Here is a 24804-nt window from a genome sequence, read left to right on the forward strand (position 1 = left end):
GCTGTGCCGAGAGTTAATCCTAATGTAAAATATAGTAACTTAACCTACGCACCCCTCAACTCACTGCTATCCATGTGCATGTCTCACAGTTGCTTAAATAGCCCCAATGACTCTGCTTCCACCACCACAGCTGGCAACGTCTTCCATGCATTCACAACTCTCTGTGTAAAGAACCTATCTCTGATGTCTCCTTTATACCTTCCTCCTAATATCTTCAACTATGACTCTCGCACCAGTCAATCCTGCCCTTGGGAAAAGTCTCTGGCTATTGACTCTATCTATTCCACTTATTATTTTGTGCACCTCGATCAGGTCTCCTCTCTTCTTCCTCCTTCTCTCCAGAGAGAAAAGTCCGAGTTTATTCAACCTTTTTTCATAAGGCAAGCCCTCCAGTCCCAGGCAGCATCCTGGTAAACCTTCTCTGCACCCTCTCCAAAGCCTCTGTATCTTTCCTATAGTAGGGCGACCAGAACTGGACACAATATTCCAAGTATGGTCTCACCAGGGACTTGTCGAGCTGTCGCAAAACCTCATGGCTCTTAAACTCGATCCCCCTGTTAATGAAAGCCAAAACACCATATGCTTTCTTAACAACCCTATCCACTTGGGTGGCAACTTTGAGGGATCTATGTACTTACATAACCAGATCCCTCTGTTCCTCCACACTGCCAAGAATCCTGTCTTTAATCCTATATTCAGCATTCGAGTTTGACCTTCCAAAATGCATCACTTCGCATTTATTCAGCCATTTCTCAGCCCAGCTCTGCATCCTGTCTATGTCATGCTGCAGCCTGCAGTAGCCCTCTATACTATCGATATCACCTCCAACCTTTGTGTCATCGGCAAATTTACTAACCCACCCCTCAACCTCCTCATCCAAGTCATTTATAAAACCTACAAAGAGCAGAGGCCTACGGCCAGAGCCCTGTGGGACACCACTCAACACTGACCTCCAGGCAGAATACTTTCCATCTACAACCACTCTCTTCCTTCTGTCAGCCAGCCAATTCTGAATCCAGATAGCCAAATCTCTCTGTATCCCATACTTCCTAACTTTATGAATGAGCCTACATGGGGAACCTTATCATATGCCTTGCTGAAATTCATATACACCACATCCATTGCTCAACCATCGTCGACCCGTCTTGACACCTCCTCAAAGAACTCAATAAGATTTCTGAGGCATTAACTGCCCCTCGCAAAGCCATGCTGACTGCCTTTAATCACACTATGCTTTGCCAAATAGTCATAAATCCTATCCCTCAGAATTCTTTCCAAAACTTTGCTGATCACAGACATCAGACTGACTGGTCTGTAATTGCCAGGGATTTCCCTATTACCCTTCTTGAAAAGAGGAACAACATTCGCCTCCTTCCAATCCTCCGGTATGACTCCTGTGGAGAGTGAAGAGGCAAATATCCTCGACAGCAGCTTAGCAACCTCCTTTCTCACTTTCTGGAGCAGCCTCGGATAAATCTGGTCTGGCCCTGGAGACTTATCAATCTTAATGTTTTCAAAAATCTCTAGCACATCAACGTCATCAATCTTGATCTGGTCAAGACTGTATCCCAGCTCACTAAGTTTTCATTTACAACAAGTTCCCTTTCCTTGGTGAAAACCGAAGCAAAAAACTCATTTAGGGCTTCCCCTATCTGCTCAGGCTCCACACACAAGTTCCCTCCGCTATTTCTGATCGGCCCTAACTTCTCTCTGATCATTCTCTTATTCCTCATGTATAAGTAAAATGCCTTTGGGTTCTCCATAATCCTTCTTGCCAAGCCTTTTCCGTGCCCCCCTCCTGGCTCTCCTCAGTCCATTCCTGAGCTCCGTTCTAGCAAGCCTGTAATCCTCTAAAGCTGTGCTAGATACTTGCTTCCTCCACCTTACATAAGTTGCCTTCTTCCTTTTGACGAGAAGTTCCTGTGTTCTCGTCATCCAAGGTTCCTTAATCTTACTGTCTTCTTACTGTCTCAGAGGGACAAATTCGTGCATCACTCGCAACAACTGCTCCTTAAATAGTCTCCACATGTCTGCTGTGCCCTTTCTGTGGAACAATTGCTCCCATTTTGTACTTCCCAACTCCCATCTGATAGTGTCATAATTACCTTTTCCCCAGTTAAATATCTTCCCTCGGTAACTGCTCCTTTCCCTCTCCAAGGCTATGCTAAGTGTGAGGCAGTTGCGATCACTGTCACCAAAGTGTTCTACCACCACAGGATCTGACACCTGTCCTGGCTCGTTGCCAAGCACCAAATCCAAAATGGCCTCTCCCCTCATCGGTCTGTCTACATACTGAGTAAGGAAACCCTCCTGAACACACCTGACAAAAACAGCTCCATCTAAACCATCTGCAGTTGGAAGGATGCACATTCTCTCCATGGCCATGTGAGTTTCCTCCCACAGTCCAAAGAGTTGCAGGTAAAGTGAATTGGCCATGCTAAGTCGCCCCTAGGGTCCATGAATGTGTCGGCGAGGTGGATTAGTTTAGCTTCCCTACAGTGTGGAAACAGGCCCTTTGGCCCAACCAGTCCACACTGACCCTCCGAAGAGTAACCCACCCAGGCCCATTTCCCTCTGACTAATGCACCTCACACTATGGACAATTTAGCCTGGCCAATTCACCTGACCTGCACATCTTTAGATTGTGGGAGGAAACCATAACATCCGGAGCAGACACGGGGAGAATGTGCAAAACTCCAGACAGACAGTCATCAAAGGCTGGAATCGAACCTGGGTCCCTGGTGCTGTGAGTTAGCACTGAGCCACTGTGCCACCCCATTAGCCATGGGAAATGTGGGGTTACAGGGATAGGTCTGGGTGAGATGCTTTTCATAGAGTCGAGTCAGTGTGGACTGATAGGCCATATGGCCTGCTTCCAAGCTGTGGGGGTTCTACGATCTAAGGTCTGCAAAATATATTGAATACAAGAACAGGTCACAGGCTACAAGTTCTGCAGAGAGCATCTCACTTCCTGACTCCACAAATTCCATCCACTATCTACAAGGAACAGGTCAGGATTATCCATATTTGCCTGGATGGGTGCAGCTCCAAATACACCCGAGAAGATCGATACCATTCACAAAGGAGCTGCCTGTTGATTGACACCTTGTCCTTCGAGGTGGTGACAGTCTTAGATTTGGACAGTGATGTCAAAGGAGGTTTGATGAGTTGCTGTTATGTATCAGCAAAACCGCTTTCTCATTGGGATGAAATTCAACACACCACAACAAGTGTGTTTTTTTTAATATTGTAATCTGTCACTATTTGACATGAAGGAGGAACAATAAATATTGTTAAAGCAGTCAATGTGTATTAAGGCAAGTTGTAGATAAAGCATATCAGAGGGAGTGCATTATATATTAATCTGTTTCAATATTCAACCAATCTTGGTTTAAAAAAAACCCCTGGATTCAACACTCCTTGAGCATTACGTAATTATTTAATACTACATTGTCATTTGTGAAATTTCTCTTGTTTCTATTAAGTACTGATGTTTCTGCTTGGTGGATAGATTCTAAATATAATCTTCTATGTTCCCATTCTTACAGCTATTGTCCGTTTTTCTTCATGTTCCTATTTTCTCCTGTTCAAGTTGTATGAAGTAAGGATGTCAATTTGATAATGTACTTTGGTCAAAGCAGATGTGTGCGTCAGTACCGTTCTCTCTTTGATCACTATAGTTTTATTTCCGTGGTCACAATACTCAGTTTGATTTCTTACTTGTTAGCCTTTGCTGAGCCATTCATTTGCAGTGGTTTATTTAACATCAGTATGAGAGGGAGGCCTTTTCCTTCTACATGGCTCGACTGGAAACCAGATGCTCACATCCGTGACTCTGAGGCAAAACCCTGCTCCAACCTAATGAGGGCTGGCTACAGGGAGATGTCTTGTTTGACATTTATTCATCATTATAGCTGTGGCAAGCTGTCAAGCATAACATCCAACACCTCAGGACTGTACAGTTAAGAGCAGGATAAAGATGCTTCCACGGAAGTGTGCATCATTTCAAACTTCAAGGACTGAATGAAAAGGATTTGAGGCTTGGAGCCATTCGGATATTAAAGGTTCAGAAACAACTCGCCCTCCATATATCAGCATCTACTTCAAGAGATGATTCTTATTTGAAGACGTCAAACCTAATTAGGTTTGAAAATCCAAAGTCACAACTAGGTTAGAGCTCCCCAAAGCTCTATTCAAGTAGCTTGCATCTAAACTCATTTTGTTTTTGCAATTACCATGAAAATAATATATTTTAAAATGCTTTGCATTGCATCCGAAAGATAACAGCTCTCTCTGACCTGGTTTAACTTTCACCTTCGTTAAGTTCCATCATGGCAATTCAACACCTTTTTATCCCTTCACGGGATGTGTGCATCACTGACAAGGTGATAATTTCTTGTCTGTCCTCACATGCACTTGACTGAGTGGCTTGTGAGGCCACCTCAGAAGGTTGTTAAAGGTCAACCACATTGTTGTGTGTCTGGAGTTGTAGGTATGCCAGGCCATTCCCTCCAGGATATTAATGCACCAATTGTGATGCTACAATATTGGTCACCATTAATGAGATTATATTAGTTTATATTCCACACTTTTTATGAATTGAATGACAGATTTCAGCAGTACCCATACTTTCTACAACTCACGGCAACTCTTTGTGTCGAAATTAACAGCATTCTCCTCATTAAACATTACTGTTACTCAGCAAATTAATTAGACATTGTTTTCCCTTAGGAAACCTATGCTGATTCTCTTTAATTAATTTGCCCATGTACCAGTAATTATATCCAGAGTTTGTGTTTCTGGGATCTTTCCCACCACAGAAGTGATTGATCTATAATTATGGAAGTTATCCTAACAACCTTTTTTTTAAACAAGGACATAGTTTCTGTAATTCTCCAGTCCTCTGTCATCTCCCTAAACTTAGCGAAGACTGTAAGATTGTTGTTAGTACTTCTGCAAATTCCACTTTCACTTCTTTTAACATCCGCGGATGCACCTCCTCCAGTCCTGGTCCTTGTTAACTAGTAATACCAGCATTTTATCAAATCTAAATTGGTGGTTCAGTGGTCAGCACTCCTGCCTCACAGCACCAGGGACCCGGGCTCTATTCCAGCCTCCGGCAATTGTCTATGTGTTGTTTGCACATCCATCCAATATCTGTGTGGGTTTCCTCTGGGTGCTCTGGTTTCCTACCATAGTCCAAAGATGTGGAGGTTAGGTGGATCGGTCATAGTACATTGTCTGCAGTATCCAGGGACGTACAGGCTAGGTGGATTAGCCATGGTGAATGTGGGGTTACAGGGATGGAAGGGCATGCTGGGTCTGGGTGGGATGCTCCAAAAGTTGGTGCAGACCCGATGGGCTGATTGGCCTCTTTCCAAACTGTAGAGATTCTATGAATAGGTGTTCCTCTTTTCAATCAGCTTCCTTGAAAAAGACAGATGTGAGACAGAGGTTCACTTGACACCTCAATTGTACCTCTTGTCCCCATGTGTAAATCCCCTTTTTAGTCTCCCAGTCAGTCCAAACCCTCCTTTTACCATGATTAACATTTTGAGATTTTATTTCCCTAACGCTCTTTGCATTTCATATTGGACTTTTCATCTCCCTTCCAAACCTTCTGTATTCCTCTTAGTTCTCAACTGCTACGTACAGTTAAATACATTCTTTTCTTTAACTTAATTTCTGTCTCCTTTGTCATCTAGGGAGCTCTAGATTTGTTGGCCCTAAACTTCTCTTTTGAGGGAGTATATTGACAGTAGCCAAACCATCTCTTCTTTGAAGGAAGCCTCTTTTTACCACTTTTACCTCCTTTTACTGTTTTTCTCACCAACCTTTGGCTCCAGTCTAGCCATCCCAACTCTATTCTTGCCCCACTGAGGTCCAATCTCCTCCAGGTGTGATTTGTTCATTATCCCTTTCAACCACCATCCTGAACCTTACAATACAATTACCTCTGTCTCCTAAATGTTCCTCCACTGATACCTGATCTACTTGATCCATATCATTGCCAAGGACCAGGTCTAACAATGTATCCTTTCTTGTTGGACTGGTCATATGCTGCTGTAGGAAACTCTCCTGCACACAATCCAGGAACATCTACTCCCTTTTGCCCCTTACACTACCAGTACCCTAGTCTAGATTTGGGTAATTGAAGTCCCCCATTATAACTATGCTATAATGCCAGTATCTCTCTGCAATGTCCTTGCATATTTATTCCTCTACATCGCCCTCACTAGTTGCTGGACCAAGGACTACACTGAGCAATGTAACTGCACCTTTTTTAGTCCTCACTTCTAGCCAAATCGATTCCATTGTCAAACCTTTTGGGATGTTAACTCCTCATCATGCTGCAATGCCATTCCTAAAAGATACTGCCACCCCACCTCCTTATCTTCCTTTCCCATCTCTTCTCTTTGGACTGAGTCTATTGCTTGAGCCAGCTCTCGATTATTGCCATAGCGTCATAGTTCCACGTGGGCGGCACGGTGGCACAGTGGTTAGCACCGCTGCCTCACAGCGCCAGAGACCCGCCTCAGGCGACTGTCTGTGTGGAGTTTGCACATTCTCCCCGTGTCTGCGTGGGTTTCCTCCGGGTGCTCCAGTTTCCTCCCACAGTCCAAAGATGTGCAGGTCAGCTGAATTGGCCATGCTAAATTGCCCGTAGTGTTAGGTATAGGGGTAAATGTAGGGGTATGGGTGGGTTGCGCTTCGGCGGGTCGGTGTGGACTTGTTGGGCCGAAGGGCCTGTTTCTACACTGTAATGTAATCTAATCATGTAATCTAATCTAAAATGGCATACTGCACCAGTAACCCCCCAACCTTGTTTGCTGTACATGGATTCATGTACATGCACAGTCTTCTGCTTTAGAATGTTTTAATATCTCCCGTTCTGACTCTACCAATTAACTCACTGTTCCCTGTTTTGATGACGTATGGCTCTTCTGGTGTTTTGTGCATTGTGATGTTATTCTCTAATATTCCTTCCTGTGTGCCACAATACTACTGATTCAATTTAAACACTCCCCAACAGCACTGGCAAAATGCTCCACAGAGACCTCAGCCCGGCTCTATTCAGGTGCAAACTCATCTAAACTTGTTCATGTGTCATCTTCCCCAGAGCCAGTCTCAGCAACCCAAGAATCTAAACCCCCTCCCCTCCTGCATCATCTTTCCAGCCACTCTATACTTTCACCTGCACCTTTGAGGTCTTGGTGCTAACTTTTCAACAACCTGTTTCAATTCTGATTGCAGAACCACATCTCCCTTCCTATCCAAGTAATCGGTACCAACATGGGCCATGACATTTGCCTCACACTCCCAAGAGGATGTTCTGTAGCAACTCTGTGACACCTTGGCCTTGGTATATATGATCTTGGAGTCGTGTCTATGACCACAGGGATGCTGATCTGCTCCCCTAACAAACAGATGCTTTGTCATGACTGTACTTCCTTGCTTCTTCCTCCTCTGCTGTACAGCTGAACCACCTGCAATACCATGGACATTCCTTTCTCTACACTCTTCTCAGGAACCAAGATCCTCATTAGTACCCAGAATGCAAACCAATCAGAAAGCCGCTGCTGAAAATGTGTTGCTGGAAAAGCGCAGCAGGTCAGGCAGCATCCAAGGAACAGGAGAATCAACGTTTCGGGCATAAGCCCTTCTTCAGGAATGGTTTCCATTCCTGAAGAAGGGCTTATGCCCGAAACGTCGATTCTCCTGTTCCTTGGATGCTGCCTGACCTGCTGCACTTTTCCAGAAACACATTTTCAGCTCTGATCTCCAGCATCTGCAGTCCTCACTTTCTCCTCCAATCAGAAAGCCAAATGACTCGGGAAAGTACTGCATAGTGAGCAGCAGCAGGTTTCACAACAGATGACAAAAGATGAAAGGCTTTAATTATCCACTAGATAGATAACCAATTAGAAGATGCTTTTGACTTCAAGGTACCTGTGTTGGACTGGTGTGGACAAAGTTAAAAATCACACAACACCAGGCTATAGTCCAACAGGTTTATTTGGAAGCACCAGCTTTTGAAGCGTTGTCTCTTCATCACCTGAAGCTAGTGCTTCCAAATAAACCTGTTGGATTACAACCTGGTGTTGTGTGACTTTTAAAGAGATTTTTGAGAACTAATCAATGAATAAAAAAATGCACTGACAAGCTATTTCACAGCTAAAGAAAATGCAGTGTACCAAAATGTCAATTCTGGAGTTAAGAATCTCATGAAAATGAAACAAAAGCTAATCATTGGAAAAACCTATTTTGTTCACTAGTGTCCTGAGGGAATGTGCCATCCTTACCTAGTATAAACACAGTGCAATAGGGTAGGGGAATAGGTCAGTGTTGGGCCAGTTGACCTGTTTGCACACTGTAGGGGTTTGAACATTCAAACTATATGTGACCCCAGAGCCACAGCAATGTGGTTGACTCTCAAATGTCCTCTGAAATGACCTAGCAAGCTCCTGAGTTGTAATAATCACTACAAAGTGTCAACAAAGAAATGTCACTATCACCTTCCCAAGGGCAACTGTGGACGGGCAATAAATGCTGGCCCAGACAGTGACGTTCGCTTTCCACAATAAATGAAAAAAAACAACAGCACGTTGGCTCAGTGGTTAATCCTGCTGCCTCACAGTGCCAGAGACATGGGTTCGATCCAGACCCTGGCGACTGTCTGCGTGGAGTTTGCACATTCTCCCCATGCCTGGGCAGGTTTCCTCCAGGTGCTCTGGTTACCTCTCATAATCCAAAGATGTGCAGTTTAGGTGAATTGGCCATCCTAAATTGCCCGTAGTGTTCAGGGATGTATAGGTTAGGGGCATGAGTCAGGGGTAAATGTAGAGTAATAGGGTAAGGGTATGTGTCTGGATGGATTACTCTTTGGAAGGTTGGGGTGGACTTGTTGGGTCAAATGGTCTGTTTGCACACTGTAGGAACTCTATGATTCTTTCATTGGCTAAGCAAGAACCAGATAAAAGGACTCCCCAAACATTCATGTATTTCAGGTTATTAGCAATCCAATGTGACTTTGGTGATGTTGAACAGGTCAAAAGGAAAATTAATACACAGACAATTGAAGGTTGTCTCTCCAGTAAGTTATGCAAAAGGCAGTCGAGAATGACAGAAAACCAACAGAGCAGTTGGAGTTAGTAAAATCTATTGTTACATTCAGAGTTCAGAGCAGAACATCTGGAGTAAGCAGACCCAGTGCGCTGTTAAGGAGGAAGTTCCAGGAACTAATGTAACAGCAATCCCTCACCACACACCACTGTGAATGTGTTGGGGCAGCACGGTGGGTCAACGGTTAGCACTGCTGCCTCACGGCACCAGGGTCCCAGGTTCGATTCCACCTCCGGCGACTGTCTCATTCTCCCCGTGTCTGTGCGGGTTTACTCCGAGTGCTCTGGTTTCCTCCGACAGCCCAAAGATGGGCAGGTCAGATGAATTGGCCATGCTAAATTGCCCATAGCGCTTGGTGCATTAGTCAGAGGGGAGTGGGTTACTCTTCGGAGGGTCGGTGTGGACTGGTTGAGCTGAAGGGCCTGTTTCTACACTGTAGGGAATCTAATCTAATCAAACTTATGCAAAGCATGTTTCCACTGGTTATCAACACCAAACAAAAGGTCAATGCTGCAGGCAAACAATGTAAAGTGAGTGGACAACTCAATCACTTTGATCATAATTACTAAGTACCACCAGAAGGCTGTAATGCTTGTGTCACAGCAAAAGGATGACAGAATGTACTCAACATAAAGGCAGATGACTGAATATATTAATTTGTGACTTCAGACACCAAAACCAGCCACGTGTGCCAACATTGGGGAAATTTAAATTTGGTAAAGGCCTGAAATTAAAATTAAATATGACGATGTAATCAGTCGGTTGTCACACAGACCTATCTGGCTCACTAAGGTCCTCTAGGGAAGATAATCTGTTATCTCTACGTGATCTGATCTAAATGTGAAGCCACAGCAATGTGATTGACTCTTAACTGCCCTCTGGGCAATTAGGGATGGATAATAAATGCTGGCCTAGCAGGTGATGCCCGCATGAACAAATAAATTTTGAAACCTGGCAGTTTGTCAGTAAATCTTCACATAAAAACAGGAAACAAAACATTATTCAAATCTTAGGATCATGACATTCTTTGCAAATGCTTTTCCTTACAGCAGTAGTGAAGTATTGAAAGGTCTTAGGATTTTTGAATGCAATGTGACTTACAGACACTCAAGCAAATGCTGGAACTTATGAGGTTTCTGGAAAATGTGATACCCCCATCAGTTTCCACATAAGGATGTGTCATAACATTCAAGGCTATGGGTCTACTGTGGGAATGTAAGACTGGTGTAGATGGCATAATTTTGGGAGTACAGACTCGATGGGCTGATTGGCCTCTTCTACACTGAATGATTCTATGATTGCTGTTACAAACATGATAACAACATATAGCAACAAGTACTTGTTCGGTTCGATCAGAATCAAATTGTTCAGTTCAATCAGAATCAAATTGTTCAGTTTGATTAGAATCAAATTGTTCAGTCATGTATTCAGTTGTGAAGGAGTATGAAATGGAAAGTTGAGGTTTTTGCAAACAGTGTGGATCCTATAAAGGTGCAGGCAGTCTAGAGTTGGCTATGATACTGCGGTTGTTTCATTCCCGATCTTGCTATGCTATTTGCCTCCTTGGATGATCTGACAAAACAGATGAGGGTTAGCAGTTTTAAATCTAATGTAAAAGGATCCAGAGATCAATGGGTTAGTCAGTTGGTGTGTTCCAGAGATGATTGCTGAAAAAGGAATTCGGGGAACTCATATCATTGCTCTGAAGTTAAACTAACAGTGAGTTTGGTTTGTAGTTTGTTTTAGGGATTCTCAAGGAGAGCTACCAGCTGAAGAAGAAAGCGTCAAGTGAATTTACAGAAATTCAATGGACAGAACCTGTAGCAGCTTTGCCAGGCTAAGCTAGATGCACTACTGAGATATAGCAGCAAAACAGTGCTGTAATTTGGTTCTTGTGCGGATATTGTTGGGATAAAAGGAATAATGAGAGTTTGGTTCACCTTCTGGTGTTTATAATGAAATTTTTCCAGTCTTTTTGTTTAGTGGAATATTATTTAGTAAATCTTTTATTCTGAGTGGTTAAAGTAAACATGTCTACACACATGAATGTGTTCAGGAACTGACCTCCATGGTTAAAGAAGGTTAAGATTTATCAACACAGTTATCAATATGGGATTAACTTGACCAGTGTTAACATCAGAGGATTCAGTGCTTAGCACTGCTGCCTCACAGCGCCAGGGATCCAGGTTCGATTCCAGCCTTGAGCAACTGTTTGTGTGGAGTTTGCACATTCTCCCTGTGTCTGCTCAGGTTTCCTCCAGGTGTTCCAGTTTCCTCCCATAATTCAAAGATGTGCAAGGTGAATTGGCCATGCTAAATTTCCCATAGTGTTCAGGAATATGTAGGTTAGGTGCATTAGTCAGGGTAAATATAGGATAATAGGTTAGGGGAATGGGTCTGCGTGGGTTACTCTTCGGAGAGTTAGTGTGGATTTGTTGGGCTGAAGGGCCTATTGCCACAGTGTAGGGATTCTATGATATGTGCAGGTTAGGTGAATTGGCCTATGCTAAATTGCCCATAGTGTTCAGGGATGTGTACATTAGGTGCATTAGTCAGGAGTAAAAGTAGAGTAATAGGGTAGGGAAATGGATCTGGGTGGTTTACTCTTCAGAGCGTTGGTATGGACTTGTTGGGCCAAATGGCCTTTTTTCACACTGTAGGGAGTCTATGATCAGCTCGGATCATAACACATCTCTGTTTCAAAATGATGTGGAATTGGATACGCACACTACAAGAGTCCAATATACATGTTGAGAATTGGGCAAGCAATTCATCACAATAAACTGTCCACTACAACATCTATTGTCAAAAGTCAGCTTTACTTTAAGTTTATTTGTTCGCGGCACGAGGGTATCACTGGTTGCCCAGCATTTATTGCCCTTGAGAAGCTGCTACTCAAGGAGCCTTGGTGAATTTCTGCAATGTATCTTGTGGATAGTACACACTGCTGCTACTGAGCATTGGTGGTAGAGGGACTGTGGAAATAGTGCCAGTTAAGCGGGCTGCTTTGTCCTGGATGGTGTCAAGCTTCTTGAGTGTTGTTGGAGCTGCATCAATCCAGGCAAGTGGGCAGCATTCCATGACATTTCTGACTTGGGCAGTGTAGGTGGTAGACAGGCTTTGGAGAGTCAGTAGATGAGTTTTTACTGCAGTATTCTTAACCTTTGACCTACCTTTGTAGCCACTGTCTTTATGTAGCAAGTCTACTTGGGTGTCTGGCCATTTTTAACACTAAGGATGTTGTTACTGGGTTATTCAGAGACAGTAATACCGTTAAGTGACAAGGGGCAGTGGATAGATGGAGATGGTTATTGCCTGGCATTTGTGTGATTCAAATGTTACTTGCGACTTGTCAGCCCAAACCTGGATATTGTTGATGCTACACTCGGTCGAATACAGTCTTGATGTCAAGGGCTGCCAGTCTCGCCTCACTTCTGGAATTCAGTTCTTTTGTTCAGGTTTGAATCAAGGCTGTAATGAGGTCAGGAGGGGAGTGGGCCCAGTGGAACCTGACCTGGGCATCACTGAACAGGGTATTGCTGAGCAGGTGCTGCTCGATAGCACTGTTGATGACACCTTCCATCTTTTATTGATATCGAGTGTCGACTGATTAATGTGTTCCCAAAGAACTGAAGGAGCAAATAAGAGCATACATTTATCACACTAAAACTTATGTTTGTGAAATGGGATGGTCCGCATTCATTGTGACTGACACAGAAGGAGCAGTGATCACTCACAAGAGCAGTTGAAAAAGCATTTTCTAGGAATAAATAAATGAAGCAATAGCCAAAAACAGATAGCAAGACATCCCTTACTGTATTGCCCTTCACATCCGCAGGGAGTCACAAAGTGCTTCACAATCAATAATTTCTTTTGACGTCCAGTCAGTGCTGCAAGGTTTGAAACTGTGGGGTCAAATTTGGACAAAGCAAGATCCCATAAACACGGACGCTATAATTCCTGACCATCTGTTTTCTACATTAGTTGAACAGGACACTGTAGAGAATACACCTCCAAACATACAGTTCTGGTTTGGAGTGTGACATGCTGCTCAGGGAAAGCCAAGGGGTTTCCTTGATAGACCGATCAATCGCTTTCCAGAATGTCACTCAAAGCCATTATCATGCGTCTGTCAATGTCACAGCAGCTGATTGGGAGAACCCTCAAGACAATTCCCAGCAGAACTCTCCACATGTCACAAAATGTGAGCAACACAATTTAGATGTCACTCTAAATAAAATGTGGCAGAGTTAAGAATGAGTAGTTAGTTTCTTAGTCTGAAAATGAACCTTAGACAAATCCCTAGCCATTGTGTGTACAACTTGAATTTAATAAGAAACATGCTTGTGGTTTAAATAAAATGAGCTTCCGCAGGACTGATTTACTTATCCCCCCAGAGTGAAATATCTTAGTCTGCCTAATGTACGAGGTTGGGTGGGGTGGGGGTTACTCATTTGTTTCTTCCAGTAAAGTGTAATGATTATCTCTGGCCACATGAGCTTATGACCAAAACAGGGAATGAGGAATTGTATGATTAAATCCACTTTATCCAAACTGACAAGTTTTTGCTATGTGAATCTTGCAGTACAAACACTCTCCTGCATCTTTTAATATCTCAACCAGTCTAATCACACTCATCCCCTCAATCTCTGCGCACGTTAATATCCCAACTAGCCTCATCCCACTGTCCTCTCACTCCTGCACTCTTTAACAGCCCACACGGTGTAATTCCACTAACCCATCACTCTACACCCTTTAATATTCCACCTAGTCTAATCCCACTCTCCCATCTCTCCCTGCACCCTTTAACACCCCACCCAGTCTAACACCATTCTTTGTTATGCTTCCCACATACTAATACCACCTAATGTAATCACACTCTCATTTTTCTCGATTCTTCTTTTCTATGTGATTATCTAATTTTCTTTTACAGTCTCCCCATAAGAAGCTGCTTATTAATATGAATGCTACATCACAATCACTTTCTGTATAACCTAACTCATTCTCACTTCCTCTCTAATGTTTCTTTGTGATAATGCATAATTTGTGCCCATTAGCAACGTCTACACATGCTTTCACTGACTACCTGATCATAATCCTTGGCAGCTTGGGTGATCTCTCTCAGTTCAGTCCTGAACCAATTTCAATAAACAGAATCTCTAATTCTCATAACTCACTCACAATTTGAAATTACTCCTGCTCTATTCATATTTGCACCGAGCATAACTTCGAATTGTGTACTGTAACAGGAAACATGTGCCTGCAAGGGCTGGGATTTCTGTGGTGAGTAACTCACCTCCTGACTTCCCAAAGTATGTCCACTCATCTACAAGGCCCAAATCAGGAGTGTGGTGGAATACTCTGCACTTGCCCAGATGGGTGCAGCTCCAACAACACTTAGGAAGCTTGACACCATCCAGGGCAAAGCAGCCATTTCAAATGGCACCACAATAAGTATAAAAGTCTAAGTGAACTTGTGACAGTACAGGAGTGTAACAACTGCATCTAAAACAATTCGAAAGACCATCAGATAAAAGAGTTGACTACAAAGTAAATTCCTGAAAAGGTACTGACACTAGCTGTCCTTTCAATTATCAATGAGCCTTTTTTTTAGGAAATGCCTGATGCTAGTTTTGAAGCAAGTCTGGAGATCAGAGTAAAGAGCAGGAACTTCCTCTTGACCACAACCCTAATGCAGACAAATACGTGGATGTAACTTCCTCGAATCTTCAAGTTTATTCCATTGTTGAAGAAGGTGTACTCCTGCTCTCTGATGGAGATAACCCGAGCTGTCATTACCTACAGTGTAACAACCTCGAGCTGAAGAGAGTGAATGGGGCACCACCTACATAAAGAGAAAGTCCTACCCTCATTTTGGCAACTCAGTGCTTTAACCTTGCCTCAGAGTGTAATGCAGGAGAAGGTGAGGATGAGAATTTCAGATGGTTGTCCTTCTCTTCAAGGAGGGGGTGACGGTTCAGGATCTGGAGGCTGGTCTCTTGAACCAGCTTTCCCTTGATTGCAGTGGCAATGCAGATCAGTCAGGACATCAGGAGTGTCACAGCCCAGGAATGAGCTGTACTCTGAAACTGCAATCCCACTCCAACACGGAAGTGATCAGGGAGCATAGAAAGACTACATACTCTGCCAGAAAACCAGGAAGAGAACCAGACACTGAGGCATCTTGTGAAATAAAATATTGCAGAGGAGTAGGTAGAAATTGTAATGAGTTTATCAGGTTATCAGTTTATGGGAGAAGAGATCTTGATGGGAGATGTAAAGAATGAATTGTACCAATACTAACTGGCTAACTAATGGCGTTGGGACATGGCGGCATTTTTTTGGGCAGAACCTGTGACTAGTGGAGTGGCACAGTAATCAGTGCTGGAGCCACAATTATTTAGAATATATATGAATAATTTGGAAGAGGAAAGTGAATGTATTATTACCAAGTTTGTTCATGACACAAAAATAGGTAAAAAGGATCTGCAGAGGGATATAGAGAGGTTAAGTTAGCAGCAGCAAATTTGGCAGGTGGAATACAATGTGACAACATATTCGGTTTATGTACTTCAGCAGGAAGAATGGAGGAGCTGAATTATATTTAACATGGATATTTAAATGGAGAAAGACTGCAGAAAGCTGCACCACAGAAGGGCTTGGGGACCACGTGCATAAAAGCTCACGTCCACATTCAGCTGGGGAAGGCAAAATAGAATGCTGGCTTTTATTTCAAAATTTATGGAGAAAAAGGCATGAAAGTGGAGTTGAAGATTACCAGATCAGCCATGTCATTGAATGACAAAGCAACATCGACGGGCTGAATGGTCTACTTCTGTTCTTACATCTAATAGTCATATAGTCTTCAAAGGGAATGAAGTATAAAAATATGGAGGTCTTATAAAAACTACATAAAGCACTAGTCACACCACAGCTGGAACAGTGCGAACAGTTTCAGGTCCTTTATTTAAGGATGGATACATTGGCATCGGAGGCAGTCCAGAGAAGGGTGAGTAGTCTGAAACCAGGTTTGGAAGGGCTATCAGAAAGATGTTGTGAAACTTGAAAGAGTTCAGAAAGGATTTACAAGGGTGTTGCCAGGGTTGGAGGATTTGAGCTATAGGAAGAGGCTGAACAGGCTGGGGCTGTTTTCCCTGGAGCGTCGGAGGCTGAGGGGTGACCTTATAGAGGTTTACAAAATTATGAGGGGCATGGATAGGATAAATAGACAAAGTCTTTTCCCTGGGGTGGGGGAGGGGTGGGGGGTCCAGAACTAGAAGGCATAGGTTTAGGGTGAGAGGGGAAAGATATAAAAGAGACCTAAGGGGCAACATTTTCACGCAGAGGGTGGTACGTGTATGGAATGAGCTGCCAGAGGAAGTGATGGAAGCTGGTACAATTGCAACATTTAAGAGGCATTTGGATGGGTATATGAATAGGAAGGGTTTGGAGGGATATAGACCGGGTCCTGGCAGGTGGGACTAGATTGGGTTGGGATATCTGGTCAGCATGGATGGGTTGGACCAAAGGGTCTGTTTCCATGCTGTGCATCTCTATGACTCTATGACTGTCTTATGAGGAGGCATGAGTGATTAGATCTTATACTCATTGGAATTTCAAGGAAGAAAAAGCGACCTGATTGAACAATATAAGACTCTTGGGGCTTGACAAGGTAGATGTGGTGAAGTTGTTTCCCTGTGTGTGATGGTCTAATACCAACAGGTATGATATCAGAGGAAAGGGATGGCCTCTTAAGACAGAGGTGAGGAGGAGGATTTTCTTCTTTTGGAGAGTGTTGAATCTTTGACATTCTTTAACATACATTTGGTTATGATAGTTCCGTTATCATGTGATCTCATCACGCAATAGTCGCGCCATTTAAACTAATGGAGCCAAAATCACGTTTAGCCAATACAGGTAAGGAACGTTCATGCTCTACAAATAACTGCCTAAATTCTTCAATTGCGTTAAAGCCAACTCGCATTGAAGAAACATGCATTATCGCAGAACCAACTGTATAGGTTTACCCATACTCTATTTAAATCAGTGATTATGATGATAATGCACTTGTTCCTGGATGTCAGCAGCTGCAGCCTTCTGTATATAGCTTTCAGACAATAAATGTGTACAGGTTACACACCCCTTGTGTTCAGTCCTTGTAGGTCTTGAGCTCCGAGAAGCTCCGAACAACATGCCTATAAATTGCTGTCAAATCTGACTAAAGACAATCAAATGCTTCAATGGTCCCAGTCTCTCAGTATAAATACTGCTCCTCGTCACACTGGAGAATTCACATACAATTAAAACCTGATCATCTCTTCTAACAAATCTGACACTTACTTCCAACGTCTGGCCTCAATTTGTTGTCGTAGCCGCTCAACAGTGAATTCAGTATGTGTGTCGCATCCGCATCTTGAGACTTGGGAGCGAGAACCCATGTCTTATTCAGACCAACATCATCATCATCTTCATCCTCAATTCTGCTGCTGTGAAAAGAAATTCAATTTAATACTATAGCTAATCATTCTTTGGAAATTGAAGAGCTTTCGCAGTGTAAATACCTGCTGACTGTCACAGCTTCAGGTTGAGAGCAGCCCTATTGCTTCAGTTAATTTTTTTTACTTTTGCCTAATTGACTGGAACAATTTTAAGGCAGACTCCAAGTATTAATTTCCCAGAATCTGGACTGTTCCAGAGCAGAAGCTTGTTGCTGAGGACAATTGTTTTCACAGGGATAATCTTGAATATTTGGTATTCCTTTCCTCAAAATGTGGTGGAAGCAGTACATTTGAATATCTTTATGAAATGGATAGATTCTTGATAAGCCAGAGGTGAAAGGTTTGAGAGAAGGGGAGTTAGGCAAGAACGCAGAGTAATTAGATCAACTATGATCTTATTGAATGGGAAAACAGTCTCAAGGGGCTGAATGGCCTACTGCTTCTCCTAATTCATATTTGTTTTATCCAGGTCAACCCTCTATGGGCAACTCAGCTCATCCCCGTTCCTTTGTCTTCTCCCTGAAGCCCTGTCAATTCTCTCCCTTCTGATAATTACCCGATTCTCCTTTGAAAGCTATGATTGAATCTGTGATTTAGCTGCATTTACATCTTGTGTGTTACAAATCCTTGCCGTTCCCTGCAGGAGAGAGCCTTTCCGCATATTGGCAATGGTCACCTTGCTAATCACCTTAAATCTGTACCCTCTGGGTCTTGCGCTTTCTATTTATGTAAAGTAATGGTCCTAAAGGGGTTAATGTCCTTGTTATATGGGTTCTACCCATTCTACTGATGCCACGCCCTACTCTCGATTTCTATCTGTACCAGTTCCTTAAGGTCCTAGTAAATAAACCCAACCCAATGTAGTTGTACATATTGCTAAAGGGTAAAGCTGCCACAGTCTTATTGGATCTCTCTCTCATTAGGGATCTCTCTCTCATTAGAGAGAGATGGCAAGTAGTGAATTTAACCGGAGAATCACCACACCTCAGGTCAGGGGAAGACGTTGACAAGGAGTGTTACAGAATCCCTACAGTGCAGAAAGAAGGCCATTTAACCTATTGAGTCTGCACTGATTCTCTGATGACCATCCCACCAAGACCCAGACCCCAACCATATGGGCAGCACGGTGCCCATATGGAACTGTACCAGTAAGGAACTGGTACAGATAGAAATCGAAAGTTGGGTGTGGCATCAGTAGAATGGGTAGAACTGCTGCCTCACAGCGCCAGGGACCCATGTTCGATACCAGCCTCAGACTACTGTCTGTGTGGAGTTTGTACATTCTCCCAGTGTCTGCGTGGGTTTTCTCCCAGTGCAAAGTTGTGCAGGTTAGTTGGCCATGCTAAGTTGCCCATAGTGTTCAGGGACATGTAGGTTAGGTGCATTAGTCAGGGTAAATGTAAAGTAATAGGATAGGGAAATGGGTCTGGGTAGGTTACTCTTCAGAGGGTCGGTTTGGATTTTGTTGGGCTGAGGGGCCTGTTTTCACACTATAGGGATTCAATGATCCATGATCTATGATCTCCATAATCCAGCATCTACCAGAGCAAACCCATCCAACCTAGATATTTCTGGACACTACAGACAATTTAGCATGGACAATCCACGTTACTTGCACATCTTTGGGCTGTGGGAGGAAACCTGCATAGACATAGGGAGAACGTGCAAACTTTACACAGACAATCGCTCAAGTCTGGAATCGAAAACAGGTCCCTAGCGCTGTGGGGCAGCAGTGCTCAGCATTATCATCTTTCAATCAAACCTCAGCCAGTGCATGAGTTGAGGCCACATGTTTGGTTAGCTCAGTGGGCTGTGTGACTGGCTTGTAATGTAAGGTGATCTCACCAGCTTGGATTCACTTCCTGTGCTGACTGAGAATACCATAAAGAACCCTCCTTCTAAACCTTCCTCCTTGCCTATGGTGTGGTGATGTTCAGGTTAAACCATCTCCAGTTGTCTCTGTAGAGTCATAGAGTCATAGAGATGTATAGCATGGAAACAGACCCTTCGGTCCAACCCATCCATGCTGACCAGATATCTCAACCCAATCTAGTCCTACCTGCCAGCACCCGGCCCATATCCCTCCATACCTTTCCTATTCATATACCCATCCAAATGCCCTTTAAATGTTGCAATTGTACCAGCCTCCACCACTTCCTCTGGCAGCTCATACCCCTCTGTGTGCAAAAGTTGCCCCTTAGGTCCCTTTTATATCTTTCCCCTCTCACCCTAAACCTATGCCCTCTAGTTCTGGACTCCCGACCCCAGGGAAAAGACTTTGTCTATTTATCCTATCCATGCCCTTCATCATTTTTTAAACCTCTATAAGGTCACCCTTCAGCCTCTGACACTCCAGAGAAAACAGCCCCAGCCTCAGCCTCTTCCTATAGCTCAAATCCTCCAACCCTGGCAGCATCCTTGTAAATCTTTTCTGAACCCTTTCAAGTTTCACAACATCTTTCCGATAGGAAGGAGACCAGAATTGCATGCAATATTACAACAGTGGCCTAACCAATGCCCTGTTCAGCTGCAACATGACCTCCCAACTCCTGTACTCAATACTCTGACCAATAAAGGAAAGCAGACCAAACACTTTCTTCACTATCCTATCTACCTGCGACTGCACTTTCAAGAACCTGCAGTCCAAGGTCTCTTTGTTCAACAACCAATAAGTGTATAAGTCCTGCTAAGATTTGCTTTCCCAAAGTGCAGCACCTCGCAATTGTCTGAATTAAACTCCATCTGCCACTTCTCAGCCCATTGGCCCATTTGGTCCAGATCCTGTTGTAATCTTAGGTAACCCTCTTCGCTGTTCACTACACCTCCAATTTTGGTGTCATCTGCAAACTTACTAACTGTACCTCTTACGCTCGCATCCAAATCATTTATGTAAATGACAAAAAGTAGAGGGCCCAGCACCGATCCCTGTGGCACTCCACTGGTCACAGGTCTCCAGTCTGAAAAACAACCCTCCACCACCACCTTCTGTCTTCTACCTTTGAGCCAGTTCTGTATCCAAATGGATAGTTCTCCCTGTATTCTGTGAGATCAGTAACCCTAACGTCCAGTAGGAGTATGGTGACTTTGCCTTTACCTATTCCTATCATGCAATAAACCTTCTTGTTATCAAACAACAGTTTCTTTTACAGATGCTCTATACAGGTGTACCTTCTGCCACTAATCATTAGGTATACCCAAGAGAGAGAAGGACTAGCAGCAAAGAATTATCTCAAATAACCCTTACCCAGTTCTTCACAACAACTGGTGTATGATCAAGGAATGATGGACAAACTGAATGAGTGAGGTATTGAAAAAGGAAGCAAGTGAGTGACTAAATATGTCAGGATGATAAAGGATAAACTGGGGAATGTTAAGGATAAAGGGTTGAGCTTATGATTAGTTGGAGGTCTTTGGGGGCCGGGGGGAGGGTGATGGAGCAAGTGAAGTGACTGAAAGGTGGAGGCATGAAAGTCAAAAAAGTAGGAGCCTGATGTGGGGGTGATGGAATGATTCTGAGGGGCTGGAGTGAGTGAGGAATGAAGGTGTTATTGGAGGAAACAGATTAGTAATTTAATAGTCATATGGCCCATCATAGATTAATAAAGAGTGAGGCCCGTTCAGAAGCAAAATTGAAAGTCAGTATGAATATATTAACAACAAATTGGGTTTGGCTAATACAAAGGTACTATGTTTCATGTGCATATGGACTTGCAATGGCATTTGGTAAAAGTATTACATTATAGACTTGTTAACAAAATAGAAATCCCTGAAGCTAGAGGGATAGTGGTAGCAGTGATCTAAAATTGGTGAAGGGACAAGAAGCAAAGGGTAATGGTGAGTAGTTGTTTGATGAATGGAAGGGAAGGGTTGCATCTGTTTCCTAGAGATCAATATTGGACTTTGATAATGTTAATGACCTGGACCTGGGGACTGGGTATACAGGGGATCATTCAAAGTTTGCAGATGAGACTAAATGCAGAAACACAGTGGAAATGGAGGCAGACAGCAATAGGCTTCAGGAGGTTATTGACTGATCATAGAAGAAAACATGTGATAATTGGAATCTGAGACAGTGAGAAATAGGAAGAAGAATGAGAAGAATAAAGATATTAAATAAATGGCATAATTTTATAACAAAGTGCAGGAATAGAGACCAGGGTGTATATATAAAGTGTTTGAAGGTGAGGAGAGAAATTGATAAAGCAGCTTTAAGAAAAAAATGCACCTGAGCTTTTCATATTGAAGCACTGAATTCATAAGAGAAGAATTAATACATTAAAAATTTTGGAAATCCTGGCTAGGTCCCAGTTGGAATTCTTATATCCAATTCTGGGAACTACTCTTCAAGGTTGATGTCAAGGCATTAGGGAGCATGAGCGGAAACTTACTAAAATGATAATAGAAGCTCCATTTAGTTGCAGAGACTGAAACAAAACAAAAAACTAGGTTATTATCTCCCTAGTGGAGAGAGTTAAGGTTATATAGCTTTGCCTAAATTCAGGAAGGGTTTTGATAGAGTAACTAAGAACCTTCAGGGTATGTTACTCCAGGTTGGATATAGACTACATTTGCATATTCATGATCACTGAATCAATAACACTGAATTACACCCTCCATAGTTTACATCTCTTCTGTTTCTTTTCCTCTCTATTACTCAGTTTCTCCATATGTGTCAAATTTATTGTATCAATTGTATTTTTCTTCCAATCTCTCTATTTATCAGTGATATTATTTAACTATCACATGCTCCATCTCTGGGGCTTATCTTCCAATGCTGTTTAATCAGGAATTCTTTTCAACAATTAATCTGGACCAATTTATCTTTGACCCAGCTGAACAATTCTGTCTAAATTCTGGTCACACTGGAAAATGAGCAGTAGTTACTGTTGTAATATGCAGAAAGCAGTAACCAACTTAAACACATCAGGCTCCCTCACACAGCAACAAAATAAATAACCATACAATCTGCTCAGTGATACTCGTCGAGGAATAAATATTAGCCAGGATGCCAAGCAGATCTCCATGCTCCTCTTCAACTAGTGGTGAAAGAACTTTGATATCCATCAGAGAGAGAACAGGTCAGATCTCTGTCTAAAGTCTCATCAGAAAACCATGACCCCTGACTGTGTCACCTTCCCTCAACACTGCGTCAAATTGCCTGCCTATATTTTGTGGTCAGGGCTTTTGGGTGAGACTTGAGAAGGGTGTGACACCACTTGAGCCACTACTAATACTTACTAGCATCTCTCTCTCCAGATGAGTGCTAAAATATGCAACCAGATCCCACTGTATAATTCAAGGAGCAGTAGGATTAACCCAAGCTGTGCTGAGTGAATACAGGGGTTACACAGGAACTGATCACAGTCACACTGGTTATCATCTGATTTATAGGTTCGAGAATCTTATATTACAGGATGCCACACCTTCCATCATACTAACTGAGCTATCCTATAACTTAACTCATCTGCTATTTCCCTATGGCCCTGTAAACTTTCTCTCCTTCAACTTTGTTCCAGTCTCCTCTTGGCTTATTATTGAATCCGCTTCCGCTGCTGTGCTTTTTCATTCAACAAATGACATTTTGTGCTGTCAAGTTATAGAATATTCATTAAGCCACACTTTATTGGATTGACAGACCCACACTCTGAGCTCCCCACTGAGGCAGCAGCTGCTGCTCCTAGGATTTATAAACGTAGATTCAAGATGAAGAGTTTGTTCCTAGTTCACACTGGCGTCTAAATTAGACTGTCACACCTTCAGTTGCTAAAACACCCACTGCAAATTGGAAGTAAACTATATGATCAAGATTGACACTGAAAACTCTTGGGCAAAAGAAAGTTCATCCTTAAAAGATTGGATATTTCAGAAGGAGGGGACCCAAGGTGTTTTTTTTCTTATTTATTCATGGGATGCGGGCATCGCAGGCTAGGCCAGCATTGATTGCCTATCCCTAAATGCCGAGTGGGTAACTGTGAGTCAAACACATTACTGTGGGTCTGGAGTCACACGTAGGCTAGACCAGGTAAAGACAGCAGTTTCCTTCCCTAAAGACCATTTGTGAACCAGATGGGTTTTTGCAATAATCGGCAACAGCTTTAGACTCTTATTTCCTCAGATTTGTATTTAATTCATATTCCACCATACGGAGTGGTGGGATTTGAACTTAGGTCCGCAAAATATTACCTGAGTCTCTGAATTAATAGCTGGCAATAATACCACTAGGGCCACCCCCTCCCCCACGTGTACTGACTTGTTGTGAGAGCAACCTCAGACTAAACTCACTGCACTTATCTCTCTGCAAAACTCTGCAGTTTCCAAATTAATCTAATAGCACACTTTCATCCCATCACTCTCTGTCAACTCCAAACTAATCTTACTGCATCACCTGCACAAGACCTGCTACCCAGTCTTTCCTCAACCTCTCAGGCTATATTTACGATGACCTCACTGATTTCCCCTGTTATCCTTCATCACGCTTTCTCCCACTTCTTTCTGTCAGGATACCATTCCATTCTGCCAGTTACTCTGTTTCCATTGCAACTTTTGCGATGATGGCATTGCCGACAGCAGCATCTCTGTATGTCTCCTTTTTTGTTATTTCAAGCTGTTGCCCCCAGCCCCATAATTGCATGCCTCCCAATCTTGAGTGTACTAATTTTCACTTTTCTGCATTCACCCCTTCCCATCCCTCCCACAGCCATGGTATTCCCTCCACCCTCACCTTCTACCCCATGATCTCCATATTCAGTGCATGAACTTCCGCCGTTTATGAGACCTCCAGTGTAATGATGTCACCAAACACATCCTCCCTTCCCTCCCCTGTCAGTATTCCAATGGAGCAACACTCTAATCCATTCCTCAGTCACCTTCAACTCCCAGTTCCTCTAGCCATGGCATTTTGCTATGCAAGCACAGTAAATGTATCTTCTCCTTTGTCACCATCCAAAGCCCGACAAACCCCTTCCAGGCGAAGCAGCGATTAACGTGTACTTTGTCAATTTTATCTACTGTTTTCACTGCTCAGAATGTAGTCTGCTGGGGTGACTGAATTAAGACTGGATGACTGATTTTTTAGATCAGCTCCTGAAATATCTCCCTGTGCTTCTTGTCACCTGTCGGTTTAATTCCCCAGTTTGCTGTAACACTGACCGGTCTGTGCTGAGTCTCCTGCAGTGTCCAATTG

At 43.1% G+C, this 24804-nt stretch overlaps 1 protein-coding gene across 2 annotated transcripts in view; it reads right to left on the reverse strand.

Moving 5' to 3' along the window:
- LOC122557047 (gamma-aminobutyric acid receptor subunit gamma-4-like) overlaps positions 1 to 24804 on the reverse strand; it is a 246130-nt gene that overhangs the window by 180471 nt on the left and 40855 nt on the right. The window contains exon 2 of one of the 2 annotated variants that reach the window (XM_043704290.2): positions 17464 to 17606. In XM_043704290.2, the coding sequence (XP_043560225.1) occupies positions 17464 to 17606 (143 nt within the window). Of the gene's footprint in view, positions 1 to 17463; positions 17610 to 24804 lie in introns of both variants that reach the window. The other variant, XM_043704289.2, reaches the window with a different exon arrangement.

This window comes from Chiloscyllium plagiosum, unplaced genomic scaffold (assembly GCF_037043375.1).
Source record: "Chiloscyllium plagiosum isolate Xiang-an unplaced genomic scaffold, Cpla_swu_hap1 HiC_scaffold_11, whole genome shotgun sequence".
In the NCBI taxonomy this organism is placed as follows: Eukaryota; Metazoa; Chordata; class Chondrichthyes; order Orectolobiformes; family Hemiscylliidae; genus Chiloscyllium; species Chiloscyllium plagiosum.